Below are 23,589 nucleotides of genomic sequence, written 5' to 3'. Positions count from 1 at the left end.
GTTCGTTCTGTTTACAGCTCAGATTAGCACCAATCTGTTCCACCATCCCACAGCTGTCACCCCGCAAACTCCAGAGCAGACAGAAAAATGAGACTGGGACCCAGAAAGTGGCTGTAGCGCCACATCCAGCCTGTCTGAGCAAGATTTGCGTTCTGAAAGCACTTCAGCGCTAATCAGACTGAATGTTTCTTTTTGTTTGAAGGACTGCTGGCCTTTTTACACTCATTGTTTGTTTCGTAATCCATTGTTTCAGATACATGAGGATTTCCGAAGCCTGCTGTGACTGATGCTCTGAGGCTTTCTAGATAAATGTTCTGGAAAGCTTGAGGAAGAGAACAAATCACCTAAAACGCATGTCTGCACTGATTACCCTGCATTTCTCCAGTGTTTTATAACTGCAGAGTCTGTTATAAGAGGCACTATAAGACGTCTGAGGATCATCACAACTCTTAAATGTGTCCGACAATGTTTAGGAGGCGATTACCCCGCTTCTTGGCAAAAGCACCGTAATCGCCTCCTACAGTCAGCCGTGTAGTCTAAAAACATTCTCATCCAACTTCTCACAACATTGTTCTTGTTGGATTTAGACAGGAAGAAACACAGGAGTCGTCTTTCAGTGTTTTTCTGAGACCTGGTCTTAGTTGCAGCACCACAGAGCCAAATTTATTGGTACATTTTCGTTGTTTTGTTTATTTATTTTGGATATTTAAATTGTCTTCCACTTCCAATTTTAAATGTTCATCAGAATTTAAGGTTTATTGATCCTTGAGGATGTGTTCTGGTATTTTTATGCCATTATTACCATATTTTACTTGAAAATGGTCTCAAAACAACAATATTATCATGTATTGCAAGAACTTCTGGAACAATTTACTGTTATAATGAGAGGCCTAGATGTAACCTTGACCTCTGACTTGTAAGGGGGAATTTTTCTGCCGTAATTCGACAGCACACATTTTCACCCTGAAAGCAGGATTTCATGTCTTTTGTTCTCAAAGCTTTGAATGCTTGAACTCAAAACTTCTGCTGTCTTTCAAATATTCACTGTCCTTTCACAAACCTGTCTATTCACGCCAAAAAACCTGTCTCTGCTCTGCTACTCTCGTCGTAGCGTCAAAGAACTTGACGACAAAAGCTAAAAAAGTTTAGTTCGTTTAATTTAAATTGTCAGAAAATGCAGAGTGTCTGAGAACTACTGGAGGTTTCTATGCCTCCACCATCACTTTCAGCCTTACAGAAATGATGCCAACTCAACTAAACCCAGTGTGATCTGGAGCACCAATCCTGGTGGTTTGGATCCCATCAGCTCAAGTATTTTTCATTTATATTGTTGACATTGTGACCTTTTGCCCTCTGCAGGTCCTGCGATCCCTGTCGGTGTGGACGTTCAGGTGGAGAGCTTAGACAGCATCTCTGAAGTTGACATGGTATGAGTTGTTTTTGTTAGATATTATACAATAAATCACTTAATCGCATGATAAATGAAAAGAAACTTAATAATTTTCATTTGCTTGATTTATCGTTTTTCTCTTTTTACCAAAAACTGAATGATTAAAGTCTTCAGTCTGGTGCTTTGGTCTCAACTATCCCTTTTTTTGAAAAATACTTTTGTATCTTCATGATTCATTTTATTTGTTGTTTCTGTTGTTTTCTTTACTTATTTTGTATATTTCAAATGTCTTCCAGTTCCATTGTTTAAATGTTCATTAGAATTTAAAGTTTATTGATAACTGAGACTGTGTTCTTGCATTATTATGCTACTATTGATATTAAATTGCTAGAAAATGGTCGCAAAACAACAATATTATCATTTATCGCAATAAGTTCTGGGACATTGTTGCTCACGTTTCAACCCACCCTGTGGTCCCACCAGGACTTCACCATGACGCTGTACCTCCGACACTACTGGAAGGACGAGCGCCTGTCGTTCTCCAGCAGCACAAACAAGAGCATGACCTTCGATGGCCGCTTGGTGAAGAAGATCTGGGTCCCGGACGTCTTCTTCGTCCACTCCAAGAGGTCCTTCATCCACGACACGACGACAGACAACATTATGCTGCGTGTGTTTCCGGACGGACATGTCCTCTACAGCTTAAGGTCAGTGACATCTCAGGGTTTTAATTTGGAGATCAGAAAGTGGATTTGTGGAGGAGTTTTGCTCAAAGTTTAGCTGCTCATAACTGGAAAGTAAATCAGATTACACAAATTTGACACAATGTTCACACAACAAACAACTTCTACCTTTGCTTGGTTAAGTTCTTCTGTAGTTGCTCCTGTTCATTTCTGCGCAACACTGTTTCTCCATTTCCTTTAATAGTTTCCTTCATCCGGGGGCATTTAAACATTTATTTTTCATTTAAACTGAAGATGTTTGTTTTGTGTCCATTCTTCAGTTTATTTTATTTCATTACCTCTTCATTCAGAGGTAAAAAAGTAAGGTAGATATTTCTATTAGATCTTTATTGTAAATATAAATGTTTCAATTTGCCTGCAGAAATAAAAAACCTGGGCATGGACACATATTTCCACGAAAGTCTGAGAAACATCACAATGGAAAAAAAATCATTTAAAACCTGTTCAGTTGTCCCTTTCCCTGAGTTTTTGGTTTTTGTTTGCGTTTGATCAGTTTCTAGTGGGTTGTTTACATTCTTCTAGTTTGACCATATTTGGTTAATTTGTCTGTTTATTGTTGTTTAGGTGTTGCCTTTCCTTTATGTTTCATCTCTTATTTATCTTTGTTTTGTTCCTCATACTAAAATGTATTTCTCTTAGTTCAGTATTTATTTTTCTTTTGGTTTTTGGTTTGTTTGAGCTTCTTTTGTGGTAAAAAGCTAACAGTTTCCTTTGTTCATTACCAGATTCTTGAAAGTTTCTTTTTATATCATTTAGCCATTTAACAGACTTCTTCACATCTGTAATCTCATTTTCTGCATACAATTTCTTCTTTGCATATTTGATTTCTTCTTGCAGTTTGTCAAAGCTATATGTAGTGTTTTGTAGTTTGAGTGTTTTAAATGAGTGGTACATAAACTTCTGGTTCATAAAGTAACAGTGGAAGAGACTTGTTTTAATTGTCATAACATTTCTAGCATAAATATGCTATATTTATTACTTTAAATGTATTTGCTTTGGTTTCAGATAACATTTCTAGACTCTTCTGTTGTTGATTTTGATTTTTGGTCCAGATTTAAGGTTTCCTGCACCAAACGTCAGTAACATATGGCTGGTTGGATCTACAACCTCAATACGCCTTCATGACTCACAGGACCCATCAAAATGAGGCTAATTTTCTGAGATTGCAGGAAATTAAGAAACTTTTTCCAATCTTAGAGCTTTCGTGATTCTTCTTTGCTTTTAGTCTGCACTGGAAATGTTTTTTCCTCCTTATTTCTGAGCTTTTCATGTGCACTCTCACTCCATCCACCACGTAAGCAAGGCATGCTGCCAGAATGAAAATAAATCTTTAAAATTTTCCTGCAGAAAATTTGCTGTATTTCTCCAAGAGACTGAACATGTTTTGGCTGGATGATATTTTTCATCTGATGTAGACGGGTTGAAACCACAGAGACCGCTGAAAAGAGTGAAGATTTTACTCATCTAACATTCAGATTTCATGTTTTTTTAAAAGAAGGTAAAATCAAGCTAAGCTGTTGATGTTCAGCAAGACTTTCCAGCTTCTTATTTAATCACATTTGAGATGTTCTGGGTCTCATCTTGAGCTGTTATCAGAAGATGTTTGTGCATGAGCTGTTTCTCATTCTCAACTTTCTAAAAAAAAAAATCATGAAATAATCGGCAGATGGGAGCGAAACAAAGCAGTGCTACATGATTAAAACCCACTTACTCTCTGGGAACTTGTTGCAGAAGCAAACTAACATTTCTCAGAGTTCATGGCGAGCAGAAGATTTCACTTTAATTTGATAACTTGCTGTAACTAACATCTGCTTCCTCTTTGGATCTCAGAGCAGCTGTGGGTGTTTTTAGTGCGACATGAACCAGGACTGCAGATTAATATTCAGATTTTAATGAATGAAATAATGCGGCAGATGTCACAACAAAACAGGTTGTATTTCTGTAGTTTAGAAAGTGTTATAAACGAGCTGCAACCCTGAAAAGTTTACTTGTTCCCTCTGAACGTCTGCAGCAAACAAAGCTTCTGTTTAATATTTCAGCAACATGAAACATCTGCAGACGAGGAGGCGAGTCACGTCGCGGCTCAGACGTGTTCGGAGTTATGGCTTCAGTTTCTCCTATCAGGTTTTAACAAGCTTTAACATTAACTCGCTCCAGCAGTGCACAGAATATGTCTGGTAACTTATATTATTAGACATATACTGTGAAAATCATTAGAGAGGTTGTTTCTGATGGGTGAATGGTTTTATTAGACAAAGAAAACAATCCTCTGAGTGGAGGAGGGGAACTGTTTGCTTAATCTTTGTTTTTAGGTTTTTGTTAAACTCGTTAATTTAAAGGCTGGAGAAAATTATGCTTATATTTATTCCACTTTATCATGAACGCCTGTTGAAATGTTTAAAGACAGCCTATTATGCCTCCTTGAAGAGGTTAGGATAGGTCTGTGGGTTATATAAAATGTGTTCATTTCATTTTTTGCACAAATTCAAGATAATATTTTAGTCTGATCAGTTCTGCTTATAGATGTTTTAGGGCTCTGTCACTTTAAATCCATATAAGCTGCTGCTGGCCACGTCCACAACTGAGTGTTTACAATCGCATGTGAAAATGGCTGCAAAGACATGTGCAATTATACAATTGTACATGTTTGAAAAGCAGAAGTAGAGCCTCGTGCACAACCTACAAGAATGCAACAAGTGGTTTCTGGACTGTAAGTCAGCAACAAAACACTTGTTTTTTCCAGCAGCCATTGTACAGTGGTAAAACGAGCTCACCAAATGTGCTGGGTTGCTAGGTAACGGCATTACACTTTGAAGGTTTTAAATATGGTTTATTTTCCAGACACCAAAAATCATTAATTTGTAAACAAAAAAACGTCTGGGTGTTTTTTTTAAGCACTTAGACTATTTTTAGAAGCAGTTGACACCCAAACGGAAATAATAAAAACATATAAAATGTAAATTTTAAATATTAAAATTACTTTAACAGAAATTGTAAATAAGTCAATCACATGGAAGCGACTCAAAACATTAAAAGATGACTTGCTAAAGTTGGACATAGAAACCTTTAATTGTTGAGCTGCTGTAGAAACTGTAGAGTGTTTCAGAAACAGCCGACCTGCCTAGTTAGACCTCCACCGTCACCAGATATAAATCCAACAGGAAACCTTTGGGATGGAACAGCAGCTCCCCATGATGGATGTACAGCCAACAAATCTGCAGCCACTGTTTCTGTGTTGGCATGAACTGAAACCTCCGAGGCTGGTGTCAGACATCTCATTGAATCTTTGCCACAAAGAATGAAGGAAGTTATGAAGCAAAAGTTTGTAGCTGAAGATTTGGCTGGTGGGTGAAGATGATGTAGAGTTAGAAATGTTTCCCTCTGGACTCGAATGAGTGATTTGCTCATAAACGTTGAAAGCCTTTAGTGGCAGCTTAGCTTATACAACAAGGCAAAGAAGTAAAAAAGAAACTATTTGTTGATCCAACATTTGATGTGAGTGATTCTGAACAGAATCAATTTTGTGTGAATAGATGCTCAAAGCTTTCTGTGTTAACATTGAGTACCTTGAAAGGCTTTTCTGAACACAAGTAAAACATTTCCAAGCTGCCTTGTTGAAGTTTTATTAGATTACAGAAAAACTAGAAAACTGCAAAAATATTAATACCCTGGAACCATTCCAGGTTTGTTCATCTTTCAGCCACAACCTGTATTTTTATTAATGTGACAGACAAACACAAAGTTGTGCATTTGTGAATGGGATGCATGGGTTAACTTTTTTTTTTTTTTTTAAACACAAAAACTGAAAAGTGTGGCATGTTTGTATCAATCCCCCATAAGTTAATACTTTGTAGCGACGCCTTTTGCTACAGCTGCTGGGATTCTGGTCTGAGTCTACAAATTTAGCACATAATTGTCTGAAATTTTCTGTTCTTTAAAAAAATATTCAGATAGTTTGGAAGGAACAGATTCTGTTTTATGTATGGACTTTGTCTAGGCCATGAGTTGGAAACCTTTACAATCCAAAGAGCCATTTTGTCCTCAGGTCAGGCAAATAAACAAAAAAACTTTTTTAGGGTCACAACTGTCATATGACTGTTTTTTTAACATCTTATAAATGTAGGCAAATATCTAATTCAGGAAAGTTGCAATTTTTAAAGACCCACCATTTTAGCACTGTTTTTAGGATTTAAAATAAACATGAACATAATATTTTGCAAAAAAAGGATGGCTGTTTATCTATGTGTTTATTTATTTTTTGCAGGATATAAATGGTGTAAAAAATAAATAAAAACACATAGATTCCAACCTATAACAAGAACAACAGATCTATAAGAATATCATTCGTTCTTTTAATGTAATTCTTTGTAGAAATTCAATGGAAATATTGCAGGAAAATAATAAAAAAAATTGTAAAAATTCCGCTTTTGTTAATACATCTATATTTAAAATATAAGCTATTTTTAAAATAATTTAAAAATAGCTTATATTCATGGGCCTCTTGGCTGCTTCTCTGACTAAAGCCTTTAAGTTTTTAATTTATCTGCCATAATTTGTTTCTATTTTCATGTGTTGGATTGAACTCTGATGTTCAAAGATTGGAAAATTTCTTTTTAACCTAAAACTGCTATAAGCTTCTCCTCAGCTTCCTCCCTGTCTGCTCACTTTATGATTCTGTTTCTTCACCCATGTTCTCTAACATAAAGAAAGAGAAAAGAGAAAGTCAGGTTTATAGAGCGGAGGTGAAACCGAGTGGTAGTTTCGCCACAGGAAGTTAGGACTAAACATAAAACGAAAGGTCTACAAAGGTTTAGGCTTTCGGAGATATGGATGAGCACTGAGAAATATTTCTGTGTGAAATAGCGATAAAGGACATATTTGAGTGTCTGCAGTTTTAAAGTAAGAATGATTCAGAAAACCTGAGGTAATTAGTGTGCAGAAACGTCTTGAGGCAGCCCTGCAGGAGGAACCGTCTTCTCAGGCAGAGGATCCTCAGAGAAAAAGGTCCAGAAATGAAACGTGAAGCTGCACTTCACAAATGAAATCACAGGATTCCAGACACAAACTCTTCCCAGATCCGTCCACTCCAGCACAAATCACCATGTTTAATAAAAGATTTCAGGGGAACGTAACCTCGTTCAAGTTGATCAGTTTAAGTCGAGTCCATAAAAAGTTATTTATGTAAAATGTTGAGGATTCTTGATTGCAAAGATGTTCCTCCATTTCTGCTCAAGCAAACCTGCAAACCGAAGAAAACATTTGAACATTTATACAACTGATTTCACTGGTGAAAAATAAAATGTGTTCTGACAACACCATGTTTCTTTAAAAGGCTAAGAAATACAAGCTTTTGTTTTTGTTAAGGCAGAAAAAATAAATATGAGAAAGACTCTTAAGATTAATTTAAGAATTTTGTTTACCATGAAAAGTCTTAACCAAATATCTTATGATGTCAAAATGTCTTTGCTATTTAGATTAACTAAACAAAATGTATCAAGTTTATTTTAGGTTTGTAATACTTAAATTGCACAATGTAACTTGTAAACTAACATTAATATTTTGCTGTATTTAGCCCATCATAAAAACAGGCTAAATAAATATTTCAGTCATGTTTTCACCATGTTATCCATACATTTATAAATGTCAGAGTTCCAAGCTAATTCTTTAATTCACTAGCTAAATATTTAGTTTGCAAGCTAAATGTTTAACTTTCAAATTAACTAGTTAGCTGGCAATCTAAATAAGCTAGCAAGTGACATGTTTACTTTGGAATATAAATATTTACTGTCTAACTAAATGTTTAACTTGCAAACTAAATATGCAAACTAAATATCTAGTTTACAAACTAGTATTTAACTTTAGTTTGCATATATTTACAGGGTAAATATTTAGTTTTCAGCTAAATATTTAGTTTTTTTAACTAAATATTTACTTTTTAACTAAATCTTTAGTTTGCAAACTAAATATATAGTTTACAAACTAGTGTTTAGTTTTAGTTTGCAAATGTTTAGCTTGTAAACTAAATATTTAGCTCTGAGCTAAATGTTTAAGTCTATACTGAATATTTCATTTTCAAACAAAATATTTATTTCCAAAGTAAATATTTTCCAAACAAAATATTTAGCTCTCTAACTAAATATTTCATTTAAAAGCTATATTTAGTTTGCACTTTGAATAGATTTGTTGCTGAAAATGTGCTATATAAATAACCTTATCTTAATTACTTTATCTTACCTTTGGAACTTTGACTTTTATAAATGTTCGAATAATGCCTTTGGCAAACGTACACATTTTTTTCTCTAATCTAAGTAATTATGTTATGTTTTAATGTGTAACTTTTCAAACTCGCACCCCATAATCAGTTGTTTTTATACTCTTGCAGTTTTATTTTCTTTTTTCTTTTAGATTCAAGAAAACAACAATCTTCTGTTGTTTACAGTTTGGAGTTGTTCTGTTGACGGCCCTCCTGCATTTTTCTGCTGCACAGATCCACTTTAACAATTTACCGAGCGCATTAAACCTGCAGAAGTTTCCAAACACAATAACTAACAATAACGCTGCGCCCTGCGGACCGGCAGGAGAAAAGTGCCGGCATTCAGCATCGCAGTTGCCATCGTAACGGTTGCTATGGGAACGCATCCACAGGTTATCGACCTGTGAAGAACGAGGGAGAAATTTGACAGACGTCTGGGGAAAACTGCGAGGTGTGAAGGGGAAGCTCTGATGACGCTTCAGGCTCGGTTCCCCCGCTGCTCCGGTTCCGCTCAGAGCCTCCAGCTGCCCCGCTGCGTGTCGGGAAATCTGTCCCAGTTTCGCGCATCGGGTCCCGACAGGCAGCAGAAATCAGATGAGTTAAAGATCAATAAGTGGCAAAGCGATGAGCCGAGTGTGTTTACAGTCCGCGGTGGAAATGTGCTGAATATTAATTTAATCTAGTCAGGATTTAACTTCAGAGAAACGAACAGCAGGACTCCATCCGGGGGTCCGATAACTCTTACTCTGCTTGAATGTTGCTGCTGAGACTTTTATTAACTAAACGTGTTTCCAGCTGAGCGGCAACTGATGCATTTTGATCGACTGCGGAGAAGCGCCCCCTATGGGACAATTAGCGTAATGCATGAAATGATCTTCAAAAGTATCAAATTAACAAATAAAAACTAAATTTGTGTATCTTTGCTTCACATCGGTTCATTTGACATTTCATTTTAGTGTAGTTTATTGGGATTTTATGTGAAAGTCGTGTAAGATTGTAAGTTATATGTAGTTTTCAACATAAAAAAAACAAAATAATAGATGTTTCTGTGCATCTTTATACTGTCCCCTTTATTTTGATACCTCTAAATATTCAATAGCAAGGCCTCAGAGATTATTTCCAGAACATTACTGAACAAACAGCATCAGCCAGAAACACATCTGACCAAAATGTAATTGAAAATCTGTGGCAAGACTTGAAATTTATTGTTTACAGAGACTCTCCATCTGAGTTTGAGCTGCTTTACAAAAAAGACCTGATTGAGAAAAATGGATGCCTTTGTTTTGATACACCGGTGCAAAATAGTCCTAATTCAGTTTAACAAACAGACAACTTCCAAAAAATATTTTGTAATCATAATAAACTATAAAGGAACATAATAGAAATGTCCTTTGTTGTCCCACAATGGGGAAATTTTTGTGCAACAGCAGCAAAGTGACAGGTAATAACAGCAAATAGGCTCACAAAAATATAAAATATAAAATAAAATCTAAAAACAGAATAAAATATAAAATGTTATAAAGTTGTAATTATATATATATATAAAAAAAACACTCCAGTACAGAAGAATGTGCAACTCAAGTGGTCAAATAGAAAATTTACTAAATGTTCATGTCTCTTTGAGCATTAAAAGAAAAATCAACTACAATTATTGACAATAAAAATACCGTAATGTAGTAGTATTGTGAGTGAAATTTGTGGTTATGACTTGACAAAATATTCTGGGAGGTCAAGAAATATAATTGTTTTTGTATATTCTGACGTTACCTTCTGCATATAAAGTTTCTTGGTGATTTTGGCTGAGTTTCTGCTGCTGTTTGTGTCTGTTGCAGAGTGACGGTGACGGCAGCCTGCAATATGGACTTCAGTCGGTTTCCTCTGGACTCTCAGACCTGCTCGCTGGAGCTGGAGAGCTGTGAGTAAACGGGTTCGGTTCTGTCACTCTGAAGATGAAACATGACTGTAATTATCAGAACACAGCCAGAGAAAAATGGCCTTCATTTCAAAATCAACAACGCATTTAAGTGCTTTTCTGCTAAACTTGACGTGGAGCCAAAGCAACAAGGTCTTCTGATAAAAAGGTGAAAAAAGTGGAACCTTTGAATATTATTTAATTTGTTTCAATTTGCATTTCAGAGCAGTTTTCTTCGTTAAAAACAACAGAAATTAACAGCACTTATTCCAACCCACTCACCCACAAATCATTCACAGCAATCAAAATCAGTCACTTTTGGCACAATAGAGGCTTGTTTTTGAATAATATCACTGCTTGAAGCATTTTTTATTGACTAATTTATTAAAGCAATAAATGATAAAGATAATAAGCACTTGTAGCTGAAATGATTGAGATGACAGAGAGTTGGAGGACGTTTGTTTGTGAAAAGAGAAACTATTTTCAATTCAACGCACAAGAGGAAGTGTAATTTATAAAGTGTTACTTTAAAAGTGCAGCTGGCAGCTTTTAGAAAAAAACTATTTTTACATGTTTGTTAAAATTGTTAGAATATCAAACAGGAAGTTTATGAAAAGATCGAGTTCCTCTGTTTCCTCGCTGTGTCTGCAGAATTACAGTTCTCAGTCAAAAACAACCAATCAGAGCCAGGAGGAAAGCTTTAGTGCTGTCAATCATGCTTGTGTGTGCGCTGCTCACACACTCTTCCGCATAGCGCTTACTGTCCTTCAAGCTCAAGATTTCCAGTGTGCTGCAGGTGTGCTAATGGGGCAGAAAATAAGCTAATATTACAGGAATTTAAGCCTTTCAGACTGAATGGAACGCCAGTAATCCAGCCAAATTTGCAGTGCCGTAACTCTGCTACACTTTGCGCCATCTGGAAAATTCCAACGGTTTCTGAAAAGGGGAGATGTTGTGCTTTCCAACAGATATTTAGTTATTATGGTAATTTCACCAATGTCTTAACAGGGAGTGAAATTAATCTAAAGGATACTCTTTTAATAGATGATAAATTGTGAAAGTAACTTGCTAGATATTGAAAGTTCCAGTTTTTATGGATAAATTGGAAATATATATTTTCTCACAGGACATTTAAAGAACTGTGTACAATTAAAATAAGCAAAAACTTTGAAACTTTGGTCATAGTGAGTTAAAAGTCCAAAACTGTTAAATTGAGGTTTACATACTTAAATAACATTTTTGCTTTGAATAAAATGTGAAAGCCAACAAAAATACAACCGGTGCTCCTGCATTAACAAATCCCTGCATGCCTCATGTTCATGAATGTTTTATTGTTTTAACCTGGCTGAATTTCATCCGTCCGCCGTTTAATATTTCGTGCTGCCTGGCCGCTTTTCAAATCTCGGGTACCTTCCTCTCGGAACGTCGCTGATTATGACTTCAGGGATCCATCGCCGGGTTTCCTCCAGCATAAGGGGATTTTGATCTGGGCCCATCACCCAACACCCACAAGTTTCAGCAGCAGAACCGGCATCGCTCTCATCACGGCGTACAGAAGAGCCGGATGAACCCGCGTTACTGTCTGCAGGCTTCCAATTAGGAGGAAATCTGTTTATAGACATTTCTGCCTGCGTTTCAGAATGTCAGGAAAATGTGCCAAAACATTGTCATTGCACAATTCAGCAATGCTGTGTGAGTCAACAGCTTTGTTCACTGAAGCTGTGCACCTTTCACCCTCATCGCACTCCAGAGGTGAACGCCTTCAGTAACGTGGAATAATATTTACAGATTTACGGTTTTTGCTTCTCAATCAGACTAACAGAATCTGAGCAAATTCATTTTTTCAGCAGATTTTATTTGTTAAACCAGTCCTACCTTAAGTAAAAAATAGAAGTAACTGCCCCCTCACCTTATTATGGTTGTGCAAACAGCTCAGTTAACAAGAGCTGGCACAGACATACGCATGTTTTTCTCACATTCTGAAGTTAAATCAGACCAAACTTTTCTTATTTTAGCTTCGTTGGAGTTACCAAAATTTTCTCTGTTTGCTGGATGCCAGAAAATTTAGTGTGGAAATTTTTTAGATATGTTTTTTTGTAATTTTTTTGATGGTCAGTCTCAGGGATAAAAACTGTAGGACTAGAGTCGAACCTTCTGGGTTTCCTTCTTGATACATTTTTAGAGAACATTTCTCAGTTTGCTTCTCGGGAATCTAAAATTAATTAACTTAGTATTTTGTATTTTTTAATCCTGGTAAAATGAAGGTTAAATAAAAAAAATAACTCATCCAGACAGTTAATTGATTTTTACTTACATTTCTTTAGATTGGGGCAGGATGCATTACTTTTTGAGATATCTGTAAAGTGATTTACCAATTCTATTAATCTTGCAGTAATCAAATTTCAGTTTGACTCGTTAAACTGATCAAACACAAAACCTTACCAAGTATTTTAGTTCTAGTTTCTAGTGCAAATATCTTAGTGCACTTTGAAATAAGACAAAACTAACTTACAACTAACTTTTCAACAAGAGATAGAGGCTCATTTTAAGTAAATCATTCCTTAAAATTGATTTTAAAAATTACTAGCTCCATTGGCAAATTATTTAATTTGTTCTAAGTTAATTTATCTGGAAATAGAAGAAGTACTTTTTTTTTCATCAATATTAATTGTTTACTTAAAACAAGCTTCTTTATCTTGCCCAAAAGTTACTTTTGAGTTATTTCAAGAGTAATAAGATGTTTACACTAGAAATTAGACCAAAAATACTTGGTAAGATTTTTTGTTTTTGCAGTGAACTTATTATTAACAGTCAATTATTGATTTCCCAATCGGAGCATAATTTCTTCTGATCCGTTTCCTTTTTTTAACCTTATAGTAAATTAAATGATCATTTATAACATCACCTTTTGCATTTAATCAGGTTTTACTTGTCTGATATTAAAATGAGTTTAATGATTTAAAAAAAAGTAAAAACAATAATTTGTGACAGGGTAACTTTTTTCTCAGAGGAAAACAAATCCTGAGACACAGCTTTAATGCAAACCAACACAAAAACATTTTTGTTCTGCATGTCTGTCTGACAGGCAAGGAGGCAAGAAATCATAAGAACAGATTTAAAGCAGAAAACAAAGAAAAAGACAAATTCAACTTAGAAAATCACAAGAACGAATATTTGACAAGAAGGAAAGACAGAGAGAAAGTAAATACTTTGAAGAATGATTACAGAGGAAAAAAGGGAAGTGACTGACTGGTTGTGGAGCAGCTTTAAGGAAACATTAGTAAACAATTACTCAGCTGAAATGGCTCAACACCAACGTATCTAAAGAAGCTTAACTAATTACAACAAGTCACTGACGTTGCAGTAATTCCTTCCCTGGAGCAACAATGTGCCAACCGGTTCCTTTTAGCAGAAGAAACTCGCAGCTAAACAATTTTCCAGCAGAAACTAATTTTCATAAATGTAGACAGCTTTTTGAAGATAGTGTCATTTCTCTCTGCTGGTTACTTTTTATTGTACCTTCCTTCAGATATTTGGAGGTTGTTGATGTCATAGTGTGTAATTGGACTTTAAGTTTAGTTTATTTTCTTTATTATTTAAGAGTCTTTTCACATGGTATCTGGTAAACTCGGTTCGATTGGGGATGAAATCACATTTGGGACAACAGCCTTAGCAGTCAGGCAACTAATATCACATCATTATAAATTAAAATATCTGATTTTTTAAAATATGAATGTATATATTAAAGCCATAAAGGAGAAATGACCAAAGGGAAACAACAATAAATAGATATTATTGGGTATAATAATATTATTACTGAAGCTGAAGAATTGCACTTTATTTTTTTGTGACTTTAAACTTGTTGGTAACACTTTATTTGAAGGGGTGTGCATAAGACTGGCATGACACTGTCATAAACATGACATAACTTCTGTCATGAACATAAAGAAGTCTTTATGAATGTTTATGATAGTTGTCATAAAGTGTCATTCGGTAAATAATTACATAAATAATGACCCTTTTAATGCAAAGTTGCTCTTAAAGTTGCATTAAAAGTCCATTAAAAGTGCCGACTTTGCATGATTTTGTAAATTATGATAATTTAATGCAAAGTTGCCATTTTTAAAGGACTTTCATTTCACCTTTTAGAGCAACTTTGCATTAAAAGTGTCATTATTTACCGAATGACACTTCATGACAACTGTCATAAGCATTCATAAAGACTTCTTTTTGTTCATGACAGGTGTTATGTCATGTTTATGACAGTGTCATGTCAGTCTTATGCACACCCCTTCAAATAAAGTGTTACCAACTTGTTTTATTTAAAATATATAACATGAAAAGGCTCTCATAGTCAAGAGTTAAGGTTGCAATTGCAGAAAGACAGTTAAATTTAATTGCCTAGCAAGTTTTCACCCATGCACAGATGGTAAAAACATAAACCACTTATTGTTTTGTTTTGGTTTCATAACTCTTAGTTGATAAAAATATACTTCACTGAACATTTCACAAGACTGACAAGAGCAGGAATGGATACATTGGATTACATCTAAAATTTTCCCTTTAATCTTAGCTATACATTTTTACATGCTTTTGAACTTGAAATGTATCTGGGGAAATAATGTTTGCACATTTCAGTTTTGTGCATTAACTCAGTTTTGTCATCATGAAACTAAAATCAAAGAGGAACCTCTGATCCCCCATCAGGGCAGATCTGTGGTGTTGCAAAGTCAAACCGAAGTGGATTTGCAGCTTTTCATGTCCTCTGATCTGAAATGGTGAATTTAAAGAACTTTAAATGAGCTAGTATGAGGTAAAAATCCCCATCTTCGTCTGTCGCTGTTTTATTTCCAGCAGTTAGACTGATGCAGGCTACCAGAAGATGGAAGGTGCTTGGTACCTTCACACATGAAAACCAAACATGAGGCACAAACTTTCTGAGTTTCATGTCTTTATTTCTGAGACATCAAATGCTTTCCCAGCAGCCACTAGGGCCCGTTTCACCGAGGATCCCTCCACCCCACCCATGTTCTCCCCTCCCCCCGTCTAAACTCTTTGCAGCTTCAAAACATCAACAGAAGTTGGAAAGCTGTAAAATTAGCAGAAACAGAGATAAAAGCCCAAATTCGCAGAGCGTCTGCAGCAGCTGGAGTTCAAAGCAGCTCACAGCAGGAGGCACACTCTCACACTCCTAATGAGTTCCAGAGCAGAGAAGAAGAAGATGGCTGCAGGAGCATGTTTATTACTAACAAACAAGCTTCAGAGAACATCACTGTCGCTGTGGTGAGCTGCTGGAGACCCATCAGCTCCCCTCTGCTGGACCTGCAGCATGCACAGGCCTGCAGGCTGCGCCGCTCAAGACTGAAGCTCTTCCTAACATCTCAGTGGGTCTCTAAGAGTCTGAACTGTGAGGATCTGACCACACGGAGCTCCTCTCATGTCTCCACGTCATGGTAGGCACAGTTTGAACCATCAGAGACATTCAACATCGGACGGCTGAAGTTACATCAGGCTCAGCAGGTGGCAGATGATTCACAACCAGCTTCATTAGCTCCTTTAATCTCTGGGTTTTTGCGGTTTTCAGTCCTAAAACACTTAAACTCGCTCAGTTTCTCCCTGTTTAACCAGATCTGCAAGAGGCAACTGATAAAAGCATGAGAAGATGCATAAGGATCCGTTTTAATCAAAACCTGAGGGATGGAAAATATCCAGAGCAGTACAATCTCCTCTATTTTATCAGTTGCTTTCCCATCTGCTTAATTTCTACACTGGATTCAGGAACACCGGTTGCATTAAATGCATGCAAACTCAAACACTAGTAGAAGGAAGCAGTTTACATCTATTTTTGCATCAGGTCACATTTCAGCCACAAACACAGCAGGTGTGTTGATGTAACCATAAGGAAATAACATAATAAAACACTAAAACATTATTTTTCATATATTTTATTAACCAGAGGATTCTGGGCTGACAAACAACAGACCAGAGGAATATGATTCAGAGCAACAATTCTAAAACCAAACGTTCTGCTGCTGATTGCAAAGGTGATGCAGACCCTTAACTGAGTCATCTGGAGATAAAAATCACTTCAAATAAGCATTACTCATAGTGTATCCAAATATAATGTAGTAACTTGAAAGAAAATAAGGTTAATATTAGCTGGAAGTGCGTCCATCTTACCCACAAATCAACACAATTTAGAAAATGATTAAGACTAGAAAAAAGGTTTGAGAAACAGCGGATGAACTCACCTTCTGATCTCTAACCTGTTTTTTGTAAAGCCTCCTCTGCAACCGCGTTTAACCACCAACTTTCAGCAAATATTTTAATCTTCAATCTATTTGATGCAAATGATTTTGGTCTTTGACAATATTTCACAGACAAACAGATGAAAATTCATGCTTGACCTGCCTGTTAGGGTCTTTCATGGGGCCTTTTTATAAATTCAGAATTCAAATGTTTTGGAGGAGTCAAGCAGACTCTGCTTCACTTCCAGCACTGAAATCAAGCTAATTATGAAAATAATATGGCTGCTTTGTAGTCCAGCCAGTCTTAGAAACAGTGAAGGTGAGAGAAGACCTAAAGCTCCCTGCAGGGGAAGAGCGAGCACCGGACATTATTTTGTCCACGAGAGAAACCAAGAAACAGTTTTTTTCCAATAAATATTCATTTGATCAAGGCATGTTGGAGAAGCAAAGCATATAAAAGTTGCAGAACAGTAGCTCTCGAGGAATAGACATGGGTAGCCCTGACCAGCATGCTGTATAAATTATGTAGAAAAGCAGAATCTGATGCTTTTTATCTTGACTTTTTAAATTTCACTGTGTTAGGACTCTAATGACTCCACTTCTTTTTGTTATGAAAGATTTTTTAATTAACGAGGTTGTTTTGTGTTTATTATTTTGTGTTTTACCTGTTCAGCAAATTATCCTTCATGGACAATAAAGTCTAAAAACTGAACTGAGCTTCAGATTTGTTTGAGAGTTATAACGAGACTTTATCAGCCGTGTTTGTGACGGAAAGTCCTGCTCTTGTCTTTAATGGAAGAAAACTGAATTCTGATGCAAAGCAAGTGTGAATTATTCATAATTTGCTGACATGATCTGACATGTTTGCACCAGCATGTAATTAGTGCTGTTTGCTTTGTGAATCTGACGTAAAACGACGTCTCAGTGGGTTCAGGCCAGAACCACGGAGCAAAATCATCCCGAAACCAAAGTGGAGATGACATTTCAGGAGGAAAGCCACTGCAAAAACACAAAATCTTACCAAGTATTTCAGTCTAGTTTCTGGTTCAGATATCTTAATAATTTTGAAATAACAAAACAATCTTACAAGTAACTTTTCGGCAAGATATAGAGGCTTATTTTACGTAAATTATTGATAAAAAATTACTAGTTCCATTGGCAAATTATTTAACTTGTAGCAAGATTTTTTTGTGATGTTATAAGTTAATTTATCTGGCAATAGAAAAAGTACTTTTTCATCAATTATTTACTTAAAACAAGCTCCTGTATCTTGCTGAAAAGTTACATTTGAGTTGGTTTGTCTTATTTCAAGAGCAATAAGATATTAGTACTAGAAACTCGACCAAACATACTTGGTAAAATTTTGTGTTTTTGCAGTGAATACACAGTTTATCCAAAGAACATGTAGCAGCTCTTGTTAGCAAAGAAAACTCACCATGCTTCAGGAATAAAAAGTCATAAATCATTGCTCCATTGTTTTACTCCTGCAGATTAACGCTGCCTGACGCGATAATTTTTTTTTTTTGTGATGTTTTCCAGACGCGTACACGGACGAGGACCTGATGCTGTACTGGAAGAGCGGCGATGAGTCTCTGAGCACCGACGACAGGATCTCGCTGTCCCAGTTCCTCATCCAGAAGTTTCACACCACGTCCCGTTTGGCCTTCTACAGCAGCACGGGTACGGATCTAATTATCGCCACGGCAACCCGGTCCTTTGAGGAATCAGATGAAAATGACTTTTATCACATTCTGCCTACATGTTTAATCCTGAAACTAGAACAGCCGGAGGTAATAATTTTTTACTGCCTGCTGTGAAAGGGGCTGAACTATAAAAATCTAGTTCAGAGAATATTTCTTAGCAGAAATGTTGCCTTTTCTGTTCTGGTTTTCCTTCCTGTTGGACCTGAGCGCTGTTGTTCTGTTAATTCTTGTTTTTCCCCCTGTTGGATCATGCTGTTTGCAGCATTACACCTTACTCCCGAGTCTTAGTTTAAAATTTCTGTTTGGTTTTCTGCCCAACAGCCTCTTTATTTATTAAAGTTGTTGTTTTAGCTTCACCTGTCTGCTTTTTTTTTCATTCCAGTCTGACAAAAACCCACAACAGAGCAGGATCTGCAGTTCAGACTGTAAAGCAGATAAGAGAAATATGAATGAAAATGTTTGTTGCAGTTGAATAATCATGTTTTATTCCCAGGAGAAAACATTCCTCTACCCAACCTGCAGAATAAAAAAACTGCGGTTTAAGAACAAAGCGGATAAAATCTCGATTAAATTCACTTTTTGCACCTTCCTTGTTGGTCTGAGCTACTTCTACACCCAGATCTTTTTTTTGGCAGTAAGTTAGTGTTTTTTGGTGTCTGAAAAATGAGATATAAATGTTTAGTCACATTCAACAAAGTTGAGCTCCAGCACGTTTGGTCTACTGCTTTTTTACTGCGGAACAATGGCTGCTGGAAAAGACAACTAGTTTTTTTTATTGACTTGCCATCCAGAAACCACTTTCTGAATTCTTGTTGGTTGTGCAGGAGGCTCCACTTCTACTTTTCAAAGATGTAGGGATGTATAATTGTGCATCTGTTTGCAGCCTTTTTATGGGAGTGTAAATGTTGAGTTTGGAGGGCGTGGCCAGCAGCAGCTTATTTGGGTTTAAAGAGTCAGAAGACCCTCAAAATAGGCAGAACTGAGCAGGCTAAAATTTCAATAACTATTAATGTTTTTTGCAATAAATGTAGTGAACAGGTTGTGGACAGTCCTGTTCAAGGAAGCAAAATAGGTCACCCTTTAATTGACCGTCTGATGGACCGTCTGATGGTCTGATTCAGGCACCATTGCAACAGGAAATGAAACACGTCTCAAATCACATCTGAACAACATAAACCGAGACAGCGGCGTTCATCTGACAAACACAGAAAGTTCTTCAGTCGGAGACGAAGATCAGGGCAGACAGGTTCTGAGAGGTTGTGATGAATATTTGATCATTTTGTGTCACGCTGATGATAAAACTTCTTCATCTTAAAGTAAAGCTTTTGACATCTTTGAAAACAAGCTCGGTGTGTTGTTAACACAGGTGTGAAAACAGGGAACAAATGGTCCGGTCTGACCTGTGACCCCTCGCTGTGTGTCTGCAGGCTGGTACAACCGGCTCTACATCAACTTCACGCTGCGGCGCCACATCTTCTTCTTCCTCCTCCAGACATATTTCCCCGCCACGCTGATGGTGATGCTGTCCTGGGTCTCGTTCTGGATCGACAGACGGGCTGTGCCGGCCCGAGTCTCGTTAGGTAAAAACACCTGACAGAACCGAGACGCCGACTGTTTGAAGAGTTTCTTGGGGAATTTTGTCATGTTTTGGAAGACGCAGCTGTGGTTTGGTGGTCAGACTGAGAGGGTGTGTGTGTGTGTGTGCAGGTATCACCACGGTGCTGACCATGTCCACCATCATCACCGGGGTCAACGCCTCCATGCCGCGCGTGTCCTACATTAAAGCCGTGGACATCTACCTGTGGGTCAGCTTCGTCTTCGTGTTCCTCTCTGTGTTGGAGTACGCGGCTGTGAACTACCTGTCCACCGTCCAGGACCGCCGCGAGCGCAAGATGAGGGAGAGGGCGCGCTCTCAGGTGAGTTACACCTGTAACCTGAGAGGCGCTCTTTTAATAGATGGCACTTACTAGATATTGAAAATTCCAGTTGTTATGGAGAAGTGGGGGAAAATATTTACTCACAGGACATTTAGAGAACTTTGTACAATTAAAAAGAGCAAAAATATCCTACCTGAGAATTGAAATGTAGGTATTAAAGGGTTTAAAATAATCTCCTAAATCTCATTGAAAGGTTAGTAGTAAGTAAGTTTTGTCTTATTTCAAATATTTTAAGATATTTGCACTAGAAACTAGATTAAAAATACTTTATGAAATGTTGTGTTTTTGCAGTAATATTTTATTCCTAATCAGTTCTTTCTTCTTCAAGGTCAATTTACCTACATTCAAGCTTCGGGTAAAGTTTAGCAATCAGTCAAGTTTATTTGTATAGCGCATTTCAGCAGGACGACGATTCAAGGTGCTTTACATAGAAAAAACAGAAAATTACGAAGTTATAAAGAAAACGCCATATAGTAAACAACTGAACAAACATTGTCATAAACATCATAAACATCAAATATCATTGTTTTATTTATTATTATTCTAAAGCATTTCTGAACAGATGGGTTTGTACTTGCTCTGTATGGACTTGGAATTTTATTGCAATATTTTATGCTACTTTTGTGATAATAATAAAGATTAAAATAGGCAACTATATGGCTGCTACTGCATGGCAAAGCATTTATATTGCTACAACAAATATTGTTCTTGAAAAACATTCCCATTTACACTAAAAAACTTTGATTTATGTCACTAGGCTGCACACAGTAACTGTATATTGTTGAATTTACTGACATTTATTTATTTTCTCGTGACACAAACAGTGGATAAAATAACAAAAATAACAATTCCGGTCCTACTATTAGTTTTATTGTTTTTTTTTTTCAATAACTGAAAACTGTCTGACAACAATAAATCAAAATTCTGCAGTTTTAATGTGTATCCATGTTTGGTAGATTTTGTTGACAGTCGTCTTCATGATTTGTGATTGTTTCCCCTCCCAGTCCCTGCCCTGCACCTGCAGCATCTCCCAAACACGAACCATGACCATGCTGGACGGCACCTACAGCGAGGCGGACACCAACAGCCTGGCCGGCTACACCGAGGAGCCGATGGTTCCCGAGGACGAACCCGAGGAGAAGCAGAAAGTCCCGGAGAAGTCAGAGCACATGGTGGTGCACCTGTCCATGAGCACCGAGTCCGCCGGCATCAAGAAGAGGAAGAGCCTGCGCGCCCTCAACATCATCCAGAACACGCACGCCATCGATAAATACTCCCGGATGATTTTCCCCGGATCGTACATCTTCTTCAACCTCATCTACTGGTCGGTTTACTGCTGATTGACAGCCGGGGATCAGTGATGAACCTGAAGGAGATGAAGAGTTAATGTTGGGATCTTACATAGGAAGAACAGGGAGAACAGCAGAACCTGAGGTACTGAAACATCTCCAGAGTTCTGCTTCTGGGTTTAATTTCTTTCCAACAGCAGCTTGAATGTTCATAAATATTGTACAGTAAAAGGAAGGGAACACACAAACTGTGTCGGACGTTATCAGTTATGAATGTTTGGGTTCAGGACAACGAAAATCTGCAACTGAAGAGAAAATTTACAGGAAAAAAGAACAACATCTCAGGTTTGAAAATTAACTGGTTTTGTTCAAATTCCAAGTTTTCATCCAGCTGAATGTAAAAACGCTCAGATTTGGTTTATTGGCTTTTGTAGAATTCAACTTTTGAGTTGCATGAACATGTTGAGCTCAACCTCAGGAAATTTTAAAGTCTCAGATGTGAAAGACGGCAGCAGGTACGGAGCACCTGGCGGAGGTTGTCACGGTAACGTGAGTTATTACTGACGGAGAGGATGGGGATGTTTTATTTCATTAGTCCTCCACAGACGATGGTGTTTATTACAGAAGATATTTAACAGAAAAACAAACACAGCTGAAATCATAACCCTGAAGAGTTTTTCACACGTCATTAAGGAATGGGAGACTTTCAGAGCTGAGGAGAAATAAACAGTCATAAATTTAATTGATTTCTGGGTAAATGATTTCATAGATTGCAAAGATTTGAAGCAATTATGACTTTTGCTGCTCCTGTAAGATCTTAATTCTGTGTTTTATAAGGCGAGTCGATCGTCGTTTGAGCCTCCATGGAGCCTGAACACAGATCAGATCACAGACCTGACGGCTGAGACGTCTGTCAGATCTGATCAAACACTTACTGTGTTTATTTACTGGACTAATTTATTCCACTAAACCTCAGTGTATTATAAAATAAAGTTTGTCTTTGCGTAGATTACAGAACTGTTGAAACAAAGTGAGTGTTTTTAAAGCTTATATTTGATCAGGAATGACTGATGGCGGCTCATTTAAAGAGTACAAACTGCTTCTTTATGAGAAGAAAAAACAACGTTGGATGAACTGCAGAGAGCAGACGACACATCTGTATGCATCTGTCTGACTCTGTACCTGTTTCTGCAGCTTCACATCAATCAACATCTGTCTGTAAAGGTTGTAGCAGTGTCAGATTTTACTTTGACTACACATCTGGCTACGTCTCTCCACGCCACGCCTCTCTGCAGTGGACGCACACTTTTCCGCAGCTCTACATCTAGCTGCACATCTGGACATCGGGATGCAGAGTCTGCACATCTGGTGTCTCTGACTACAATGTCACACCTGACTGCAGAGGCTGCACATCTGTCTGCAGCTTCACATCTGTCAGCTGGCAGGAGTGTCTTGCTGCTTTTCCACCAAACATCGCAGTCGATCAATTGGGGAGCTTTAAAACATGAATGTTTATCGTTTATCGTCACCACAGATGATGAAATGTTTTTGAATCGCTGAGATGTCGATGTGTCAGAGGAAACTGTTTCCTGAGATCCAATCCTGTTACAGAGACTTAGATCTCCAGGTGATGAAGAGTTTTGGTTTGATGCTCAGCTGTGTGTTTGAGTTTGTTGGTGAAATGTTTCTGCTGGTTAAATCTGACATAAAGAATGTTTCTGTGTTGGTTAAGATGTATTAAATATAACTGTAATAAACTGACTCTGCCTCTGATTCGGACGGATTTGAACCGACTTCACTGCTCTCACTCTTCCTCTAACAACTTAGTCTGAATCTGTTTCCACAGAGAAACCAGATAAAGTCATTTCATCAAACTCTGTCAGACATCAGACCTGTAAGGTGAATCAGGTCTAATCTGCAAAGTAATTTTAATACAAGAAAAAAAACTTAAGAAATACAAAAAGCTGTTTTGCAAAAATAGCTGACGACAATCCTAGATGGTGAGTTATTAGGATGGACAAAATACGATAGTTGTGCTGTATAATCCAAGAACTGATGGACATTTTCCTCAAGGAAAAGTACAGTTGTTTTCTGAAATGTTGTTTGCTTTATGT

General features: G+C 37.1%; 1 protein-coding gene across 1 annotated transcript in view; it reads left to right on the top strand.

Annotated features, from left to right (window-relative positions):
• Positions 1–23,264, top strand: part of gabrr2a (gamma-aminobutyric acid type A receptor subunit rho2a) — a 39,975-nt gene extending 16,711 nt beyond the window's left edge. Inside the window, exons 3-9 of the mRNA XM_007553114.2 lie at positions 1,360–1,427; positions 1,874–2,097; positions 10,219–10,301; positions 18,086–18,226; positions 19,677–19,829; positions 19,957–20,165; positions 21,191–23,264. Coding sequence (XP_007553176.1) covers positions 1,360–1,427; positions 1,874–2,097; positions 10,219–10,301; positions 18,086–18,226; positions 19,677–19,829; positions 19,957–20,165; positions 21,191–21,526 — 1,214 coding nt within the window. The 3' untranslated portion in view covers positions 21,527–23,264. The remainder of the gene's footprint in view (positions 1–1,359; positions 1,428–1,873; positions 2,098–10,218; positions 10,302–18,085; positions 18,227–19,676; positions 19,830–19,956; positions 20,166–21,190) is intronic.
• Positions 23,265–23,589: the final 325 nt, after the last annotated feature.

This window comes from Poecilia formosa, unplaced genomic scaffold, assembly GCF_000485575.1.
Source record: "Poecilia formosa unplaced genomic scaffold, Poecilia_formosa-5.1.2 Scaffold54, whole genome shotgun sequence".
In the NCBI taxonomy this organism is placed as follows: Eukaryota; Metazoa; Chordata; class Actinopteri; order Cyprinodontiformes; family Poeciliidae; genus Poecilia; species Poecilia formosa.
Note: the sequence above shows the minus strand (reverse complement) of the source record. Positions and strands in the feature narration are given on the sequence as shown.